This window comes from Populus euphratica, unplaced genomic scaffold, assembly GCF_000495115.2.
Source record: "Populus euphratica unplaced genomic scaffold, PopEup_1.0 scaffold823.1, whole genome shotgun sequence".
NCBI lineage: Eukaryota > Viridiplantae > Streptophyta > Magnoliopsida > Malpighiales > Salicaceae > Populus > Populus euphratica.
Genome location: NW_011500681.1, coordinates 28715 through 38955, shown reverse-complemented (window position 1 = coordinate 38955; position 10241 = coordinate 28715). Strand labels below are relative to the sequence as shown.

Sequence of the window (10241 nt, the reverse complement as noted above, 5' to 3'; positions counted from 1 at the left end):
TTGCAGGATTTCATGGAAGATTATGAGGTAACTGTTCCTTTGCAGTCCCTTCAAGCTCTTGGGTGCCATGTTGATGCGGTTTCCCCTAAGAAAAAGGCTGGGGATATCTGCCCAACTGCAGTCCACGACTTTGAAGGTGACCAAACTTACAGTGAGAAGCCAGGCCATAATTTCATTCTAACTGCTTCCTATGAAGGTTTGGATGCCTCCAGTTATGATGCTCTTGTCATCCCGGGAGGCCGGGCTCCAGAATATTTGGCACTGGATGAGACAGTGATTGCCTTGGTGAAAGAATTTATGCAATCTAGGAAGCCTGTTGCATCCATCTGCCATGGGCAACAGATCTTAGCTGCTGCTGGGGTTCTTAAGGTAGTTTCCTGTTGTCTTGTGAGGAAGCCTGTTCATAGACTTACAAATACTATGCTATCACATGTCCCATGGCTTATAATCTTCAATTTGAATCACGTTTGCAGGGAAGAAAATGTACTGCATACCCTACGGTGAAGCTGAATGTTGTCTTGGGAGGGGCAACATGGCTAGAACCTGATCCGATAGATCGCTGCTACACTGATGAGAACTTGGTTACCGGAGCTGCTTGGCCAGGGCACCCTGAGTTTGTCTCTCAGTTGATGGCCTTACTTGGTATTCAAGTGTCATTTTAGCTGCTACAACGTTAAATAATGTGCCTGTATCTTATTTCAAATAACATACCGATGCAGACACCATGCATGTTTGGGTCTAGAAACCCATCTTGTATCAAATAACACATGGATTCCATATCTGTTACTGGAATCCTTGTCACTTGTGTTCATCTTTGCCTGTGGACAAAATAGACTTCCATATTGTTCAAAGCAACAACTCTTACGATTGTTGGTCATGCGAATCAGTGATGGCCGAGTGCCCCTTCTATGAAACCATGTGCCCATAGATGCTGACACCCTGAGATCTTCCAGCTATTTGTGATGGCATTGGGAGGCAAGATATCTAGTTCGGATAAAAGGATTTCGTTCCTCTGTGGGGTAATTATAATATAGCTTGACAAAAATGTGTCTGGTTACTATAAGAATCCTTGCTTCTTCAATCCGCCCCTTCTTGTCAGGTGTCATTGAAGATAACAAGGGACACATTCCTTTTTGAATCCCTTCAGGATCTTAGGTGCCATGTCGATGCTGTGTTGCCGGAATAAGAAGGTTGAGGGCTTATGCTCAACTGCAGTGCATGAGTGGATGGCTTGCATAGTTTACAGAGAAAAGCTAGGTCATGTTCTCAAACTAACAGCTTCCTATGAACGTCTAAATTTATGATACCCTTCTTATCCCTGGAAGCCAGGCTGAAGAGTGTTTAGCAGGGAGATAATACAGTGACTGAGTTGGTGGAATACTTCATGCAATCATACAAGCCATTTGCAACTAGAGGTCAGAGGCCACGCAGGGCTTTTGCTGCACTAATGAGAGTTTGATCAATGAATACAATGAATATAACTGATTTCATCTCTAAGTTAACGGACCTAATGAGTATTCAGGTGTCCACATGTGATGTATTTTGTACCGAAAAACAAGCGAAATGGAGACTCAATGTTGAGGATGATATAATAAAAGGTAGAGAAGTTCTTGTTCAAGTTCTGGAACTAGAATGAAATATCAGCATATTACATATGCTTCTCAAGTTTAGAAACACCAACATAGAGAATGATGCCTATTTACCTGTGGATAAATTATTTCACATCCTTGAGATTTGGAGAGGAAATGTAGCATCATGGATTGCACCTCTAGAAGGGACTAGGTGGAGATTATCGAAGTAGCCAAGTCTCTCTAATAGGTGTCTTTGACAGCTCTCGGCAGCCATAATTCCAGCTGCGTATGCTCCATGCACAGATCCTTGATGGTCCTCCATGCTAACTGCTTCTCCTCCAAAGAAGAGATTGCCCAAAGGTGCGCGGAGTCTCTCATATGAATCTTCAGGCTTTCCAACCAGATCATAAGAGTAACAACCAAGTGAGTTGGGGTCTGTTCCCCATCGTGTTACAAGATACTGAACCTGTTCCAGCAGAGCCAATGATATCAGTTTATAACATTTTTACATCAGAACCGAATTGAGAAAAAATTCAAGAACAGAGATTATAGGGCAGTGCAGAGGGCTAAATGAAATTTACCGGCTCTGTTGCGTTAGGAAACATTTTCTTCAGCTGCAACATCACAAATTTTGCAGCAGATTCATCAGATAGCTTCTCAAGATCGTAAGCAAACCTTCCAGCAGCCATGTAGACAAGAACAGGATGGCCCGTTGCCTTGTGAAGATTGAGAAAATAGCCACAAGCATAAGATGTGGGCGCAACAATGCCCAACAGTTCCAAATCTGGCCAAAATACTTGATCAAATTGCAATGCAATCTTGTTTTCACAGCCAAAACCAAGATCCGAAATTGCATCAACCTTCCACTGTGGCAGCTTTGGCTCAAAATGAATTAAGTTGGCTTTGAGAATCCCAAGGGGTACTGTAATGATAGCTGCATCAGCAATAAAGCCTGTTCCATCCTCTACTGTGACCATCACCTTATTAGGCCCGTTGGATATTTTTGTAACCCTACTCGTCACAATTTATTAAAGAAAGAAAATCATTCACTTCGGGAAGCACCATATAACACCGTTTCAATTCAGAAAGCAAGAACACGGCCAAAATATTAAGATATGAGCAAGTATACCTGTGATTCAACTTTATATCAACATCTTTTGCAAGAGCCTTTATTATAGGGTCATAACCTTGCACCATAAGACCATGACCTCCGGAAAGAACTTGCTCCTACATGTGAAGAAGTGCCCTCAACAGTGTCATTGTTCATCTAAAGATACACTCAAAGTGACCTTAACATAGCACAGCTTTGTATAGAATTTTGCAATATGCAAATTCTGCAATCTAAGATTCTCAAAAAAATTTCACTAATTCTTAGCTTCTGCTATCTCTAAGCAAAAAAAAATTCTGAATCTAAAGCCAACCTGTGTTTTTTAAGGCAAAGCATTTTTTTGACATATTAGAATGTTGTGAGGAAACAAACGGTGCATTAAAGCAGAATCATCCTCACACAGTTCAAGACAAATTGCAGCACAACGCAAAGCAACTTAGGAGAGATTCAGAAGATCAATAGTACACTTGCCTGATCCCAAGATTTCAGTGATATCATATCAGCATCTGCTGCAAACCACGCTTCCATTCTACAGATGTACCATTGCAGCACTTCATATGCAAGTCCTTCTTGCCTAAAGACATTGGAAGTTCTATTAGCAGTTCCAAAACTCCATGCTGATAAATTCCAAAACTTGAATTTGTTACACTTTGTTCTTTTAACCATACCTTAATTCTGGATGCTTATCTAGCACAATCCAAATTGCTTGAAGAACAGACATGTCATCGGTGTGTTCATCTCTTACTTTCTCAGTCTAAAGTGTAAACAAAGGACTTAGTTTGCTTGCTGTAGAAGAGGGTAATTTCTAATCATAAAAGAAAGGTTCTCGTCACAGAAATTAGTGAGAAGATCTACCTCCTCGAGAATTCTTTTGAATGTATCTCCAACTTCAATGACCATCTGTTGTGGAACTTGATGTCCTTCCTTGTCAAAAAGGGTATAACTGAAAGGGCAAAACCCAAATTAATAAGAACAATCGTAAATCATAAGGTTCAAAACATTGCAGCTTCGATCCAAGCTTTTTCTACCAAATTATAGGTAGGACTGCGGCCTATTGATCAATTCATCATTCAATTAGGAGCATGTATAACTTTATTCATTGTAAAAAGAAGTTGGCCAATGTTTGTATGATCTTGTATGTTCTGAAAGATACAGGAATACAGCATTGGTTATGAAAATTCAAAGCTATAATGCAAAGGTAATATTGGATGCAATTTGCTCCATGAAACAAGCAAGAACTGGAATACGAAAAAACTGTAGGATTTGAAATGCATAATTTAACCACAAACACATAAAATTAAAAGGAAAAAGGAAAACTTAAAGTCTGCTTAATGCAACATCTGAAGTGAATTGCAGAGGATATAAATGTAAAACTAGAAATGACTGACCTCTCCAGATCATGGTCATACAATACAGAGTTGTCACCACTAGTACGGTATAATTTAAGCCCCAGACCTCGTATCAGCGGAGCCAAGGGATTCTCATTGCAAACACCATGTAGCCTAGATTGTAACATGAAATGAATTAACACCTTGACGAATATATCTATCAATTGCTTCACATTTACAAACAATACATTTCAAGGAAACCGAACACAGATTACAGGCACTGGTAAAGCGAGTTTAAAGAGCCAAATGACACATGAGGAAGAAAAGAGATCTTGTTCTCAGCTTCTAGAGAAATTAGTTGGGTTTTTAAGACATGATTAATGAGCATTAACATCCCAAAAAAAAAAACGACATTATGTATCAACCTTGTCTATGCCAGCATATTTAAAGTGCATTAATTCCCAAAAACAAGGCAATCACATTGCTAGAATATGAGTGAAAATCTATAATAAGCAAGATACTAAGCAAGAGAAGGGATAAACAAGAGTAAGGTAAAGGTTCCAATAAGATCAAATATCAGTGAGAAAGACAAAAAAATACCAGGATGCTCCTAAATCCACTGGATAGCCAAATGAATAATCAGTATGAATGCGGCCACCGAGTCTATCCCGTGATTCCAGCAAGATCACCTTAAGCAAAACAACAACGATTAGCCAATTGATGCATATTAATACCCTATATCCCAACATACAACTAAAAAACTCTAGACTCATATGTACATGTATATGCACAGTACGCTAACCTTAAAAGATGCCTCATGCAGCATTCGTGCAGCAGCAAGCCCTGAAATACCACCACCAATCACGATGACAGAAGGAATTGAACTGTTTTGTCTCTCAACTTGTGAAGGTAAAGTGCCTCCTGATTAGTTGAACAAAAATCAGCAAAAGACAGAATAAAATACATGTACTTATCAAAAAGTACAGAAGCAAGCAAGCCTGGAGAGACATTTAGAATATTACATCTAACTTGGTAATCATGGAAGATTATAGATTTTAACTCAGCCTTTCCTTTAGGTAAAAATTATCCTGCTACTGATTTTGACTTAAAACTCATCATGTCGAAGGGATTCAAAGAAACAACTTATAACATTATTCACAACGGCATTGCCACAGATATCATACAATCACAGAATCTAGTAAAAGCAAAATAAATAAATAAATAAACTTTTTGAATATCTCATGTCTCAAAATCCTTTAGGTTGCATTTAATGTCTTAGGATATAAGTGACAGATATAGAGACATAAACATGTTTAACATAAAGAGACAAAAATATAAAACAAATTTGTTTCAAGGACAATTTTGAAGTGAAGACATGTTCCCTCAATCCCTATTGTTTCTATATCTCCATCTTTTCTGTCCCGAGATAATGAGCTAACTTATAAATACTACTAAATGCCCTCCTATTCAATTTCATTTCTCTCCATCTCCATGCCAATAAAATGAACAACTCATATCCATCCTAGTACAATACAGCAGCAAAGGACTTGGAGATATTTGGAAATATGATAATAATCACGGTTTAAAATACTTTTCGTTTAAAAATATATTAAAATAATATATTTTTTTCTTTTTTAAATAGTATTTTTAATATTACCATATCAAAATAATTTGAAAATATAAAATAAATTAATCATTTAAAAAACAAAAATTCAACCGTGTTCTCGAACACTTATTTCATCTAGCACCACCCCAATAGCATAATCACAAGATAATCATTTAACATAAAATTTGTTCAGAATCCCAAAAACTCAAATTTTCTTGAAACAAAATCAATTTACCTCCTATTTTTTACCCTAACTCAAACCTTCTAAAAACACTTCAGAGACAAACCTCAAGCACATGGTAAATCTCCACATTGCAGGCCCCCACAATGCTAGCACCGCATCATGCATGTTATCATATCTACATATTTGCAAACATGATCATCCAGTCTAACGGCCACCACATTAGCAACTTTGCTAGTAATGTCACGTGATAGTTGCTTCGATAATTAATATATGTTTCACGTTATTTAAAAAAAATATATTTTTCAACTTAAAACATTTTTTCTAAAAGAATATATTAATATTAATTACTAAGAATCTATTAATATTAATTACTACAATTAAATATTAATTTCGACGCAACAGTATCGAACTACTGTTATCATAACTACCCTATCATTTCATCCTCAAATTCCAAGACAACAAAAAATTTAAAATCAAACAAAAAGAGAATACAATATTCTCATTTCAGCTTTATCAAATTAAAAAATTAAAACTAAAAATTCAATAAATAAAAAGCAGATAATATACTAACCGTTATCAACCAGATTCTCCATTTTTTAATTAAAAAAACCACAGAATCACCCAAATTGACGAATTATTCTTCAAAAAATCACTGATCGCTCGCGAATGCTTGTTTGTTTAGAGAGAGTAAGAAAAACGATGCGTTTAGAGGTGTATAGGAATAGGAAAATTAGAGATTAACTGAGAAGAGTGATAAAGAATATATAACAAAATTCCAGCAATAAAGCGACTAAAAAGGCTGCTCGATGACGAAGAAGACGAAGAAGAAGAAGAGCAATGGAACTGCTGCTTCTGCTGTTGTTTACGATTTAGAGAGCTCATAAGGAGAGATTTTCTTAAATTCTCTCAAAATTATTTTTGCCTTTTGAATTAAACCTAAGATTTGAATTTGATGAAGAAGAAACGGTTGCATGGATCGGATTTATTGAAATTTTATTTGAAAAAATCAATCGGTTAATGCAGAAAACAGGGGAAAGAAGAATTGTCTTTTGAGTTACGTGTTTTGGTGCGGAGTCTTCCATTACTGGTGGTTTGTTTATATTTATAGGGACAGGTCGCTGCTTCTAGTTTGTGGAGTAAATTGTAAGTTGGTCCCTGTATTTTTTAAAATGAATGGAATAGTTCATCTAGTTTTGAAAATTAGTTAATTAGTCCCTAAATTTTAATTATTTTATACATATGTTAAATTTATATGTGATACTTGAAATGCCCCGTGAGAAAAGGCAGCCGGGGTCAAGGAAAAGAGGAGGAGAGTAGAGATAGTAGGGGCAAAGATATCAAATATGGCTTGATTCATAACTTGATTCATGGATATAGTTATAACTTATTCATGGATATAGTTATAAGTTGAGAGAGTTAATCTAGATTATTTAAATTAAAATTATTTTTATTTAAAAAATAAAAATAAAATGATATTATTTAAAAATAAAACTAAGTTTTAACCAAATTTATTAGATTGATAATTGATTTACTGAGTTGATCAAATTAACTTTATATTAATTTTTAAAAAAAATTATAATTTAATTCAAAATTGATTCATCTAGCAAGTCAATTTTAATAAACAACTAGAAAAGAAAGTAAAGGAAGAGAGGATAAAGAAAAATATTTTTGTGATGATTTAATATTTTTAATGGAGATGAAAATGGGAAACAAGGGTAGTTTAGAGATAAAAATATTGAATTAGGGATTGTTTTTATCAGCTTAGTAACTGTGATTTTTTTAAAAATAATAATAATTAATAATACAATTAAAAAATGAATAATTTTAAAGTTCTTTAAAAAATATTGATGAGATTTTTTATTAGTGGTTCCTTTTATAATTAACATGATGAATAATATTCACAATTTATCGATGATTTTACCAATGGAATAAATTCCATTAATAATTTTGATAGTAAAAATAACAAGTCATTGTTTTTTTTGTTTTTTTTAATTATTTTTTTCTTAATATAATTACCTCAATATATATTAAGGGAATATATCTATCAGTAAATTTCCAACGAAAATATTCCCAGGTATTTTCATTTGTATTTATCAATTTTTAAATAATGAAACTAAGTTATTAATAGATTTAAAAATATAAGGATTGTTTATGTAGTTTCTCAAACTAGATAGACTAATTTATTCTTTTTTTGAAAGTATAGGAACTAACTTATAATTTACTCTTCATCGGCGGTGATGATCAGTTAGGGGTGTGGAGGAAGCTTCGGTGTGTTGCTGTCCTTTGGAGGAACGTTGGTGTCGTTGTGCAGTGAATTTAGCTTTTGCGTGGTAGGAAGCATCTGGCCCACTGGTTGGCTAATAAGTTGCCACTTGAACCCCACCCAATCTCATGGAAAATCTGAAAAATAATATATATATATATACATATAGTTTTGTCTGGGTTTTTTTTTTTGGAAGGATAAATTTAAGTTTTTCTTTATTTAAGGGGTTTGGTCGGTCGATTGATGAGTTTATTATGTATTTAAAATCTTTTATTTTGGATATTGAAATCAGTATTTAATTTATTAAATCCTTTAAATACAATAGATACATAGATGTGTAGTTAGATTTAGAGAATTTTTTACAATGCATTTCATTTTACGTTTAAACTGTGGTTTGGATTCAAAAGCATTATTTTTTATTTTTTTCACATTGAGTGAAAATAGTGCTAAACGGGCACTTAATTGATGTGCAAATTGATGTATGGATATTTTTTATAGTTGAATTTAAAAAATAAATATAATGGAAAAGAAATTCCAACTTGTTGTTGACCACTTATAAAGGTATTTGTTTTTCCCATAGAAACCACATTTCATGTTTTTTTGAAATTGATTTTACTTAAATTAATTTTTTTTCACTATTTTTATGTATCATTCAATTTTTTTTTCACTATTTTTATGTATCATTCAATTTTTTTTTCACTATTTTTATGTATCATTCAATTTTTTTTCACTATTTTTATGAAAAAATATTTTAAAAACAATTAATATTATACTCTAAAAAACAATAATGAACAATTTAGTGTGTTTGGGCATTTGTCATCATCCAAAAATGAACAAAAAGAAAAAAGCATCTTTCCCCAGCTAATTTTATCTTTGGATTTTTCTATAAATGGGATCGTGTTTTTTTTTTAATTTAAATGGATGTTCGAGTTAGCTTACACGCATCACGACTAATTTCACGGTCCACTGAACACCCTGCAAATTCAGTAAACATGTAAGGCACTATAAAGATGATAGACATGCATATGAGAACTCGAACTTAAATGCAGTGTAAGGAGATAAGTCTTTTCCATCACTAGACCGAAACCCTCGATGACTTTTTACCGAGCCTTAATGGTGTCTATCACCTTAAAGTTTCTAAATAAAAACATGTGCCTTCCAAGAAAAACACAAGAAATGCTATGAATTGGAAAATCCATGTAGTAGAATTCTGCAATTTCTAGTTACGGTTTAATATTTAATTTATTTTAGAATAAATTAAAAATATAAGTATAGTTTTGATGTATAAAAGTTGATTTAATAACATATACTAGTTTTGAGGAGGGTTGACGAGGGATGGAGCTCAAATATCCTTAACTAAAGGAGAGATAAAGCATGGGATGTTTTCGAGGAGTGGCAGACAATGAGATGCTCCCCGCAGCAGGATCCCAAATGTTTTTTTTCACTAATTAATCGATCTCTACAGTTCTATAAATAATTAAATATTCCTTTGATCGATCCTAACAAGTCTTAATATAATAGTTGTTTGTTTTAAAATTTTCTTCTTTTTTAATCAAAATCTCCACCTTCTGTTTTTCTCGTAAGAAATATAATTAAATTATTAATTAAAAAATAACATAAAATTGATAGAAGAATTAAATTATAAATAAACTGAAAAATTTAAGGGTTAAACATATAATTTCTTAAATTTATGAAAAATTTAATCTACATTAAGCATGTATAAAAAATAAAAACCAGACCTAATAATGGAAATGAGACCTAATAATGGAAATGAGATAAAATTAGCTAATGAATTCTTATGGAAAAGAAATAAATTAATTGAGTTCATGAGCACGCGAATAATAAATGAAAGCGATTTTGGATTTCAATATCATAAATTCATGAATTTGAGTGCTCTGTTTTTAAATGAAACGGAAAGATATCCCTAACTATTAGGATACTAGCATGCAAACCCGACAAGATAAAAGGTAAGGGACAAGATAAAAATGAGAAATGACACACAAGAATTTACGTGGTTCATCCAATTTGGCTATGTCCACGGGCAAGTATAGAAGGATTTTACTAAATAATGTGGGAATAAACTTCTTTCTAATAATAGAAGAACAACAAAAATCTCTCTATTATTAGGAGAAAACACCTCACTTACTATCTCACAAATACCTCACAATTTTGTGGGATTAC

The 10241-nt window shown here is 33.5% G+C and overlaps 2 protein-coding genes across 2 annotated transcripts; one reads left to right on the top strand and one right to left on the bottom strand.

Moving 5' to 3' along the window:
• The first annotated feature begins 9 nt into the window (after nt 1–9).
• LOC105115961 (protein DJ-1 homolog D-like) lies at nt 10–864 on the top strand. The gene is made up of 2 exons (XM_011013060.1): nt 10–369; nt 474–864. The coding sequence occupies exons 1-2, from the start codon at nt 13–15 to the stop codon at nt 660–662; spliced, it is 546 nt and encodes a 181-aa protein (XP_011011362.1). The 5' UTR covers nt 10–12; the 3' UTR covers nt 663–864.
• Nucleotides 865–1508: 644 nt separating this feature from the next.
• LOC105115960 (probable polyamine oxidase 4) lies at nt 1509–6865 on the bottom strand. Its single transcript, XM_011013058.1, has 10 exons — nt 6369–6865; nt 4810–4928; nt 4608–4696; nt 4068–4181; nt 3535–3622; nt 3348–3433; nt 3151–3253; nt 2701–2798; nt 2153–2582; nt 1509–2037 (listed from the first exon to the last, which is right to left on the bottom strand). The coding sequence occupies exons 1-10, from the start codon at nt 6388–6390 to the stop codon at nt 1720–1722; spliced, it is 1467 nt and encodes a 488-aa protein (XP_011011360.1). The 5' UTR covers nt 6391–6865; the 3' UTR covers nt 1509–1719.
• Between the last annotated feature and the right edge of the window lie 3376 nt (nt 6866–10241).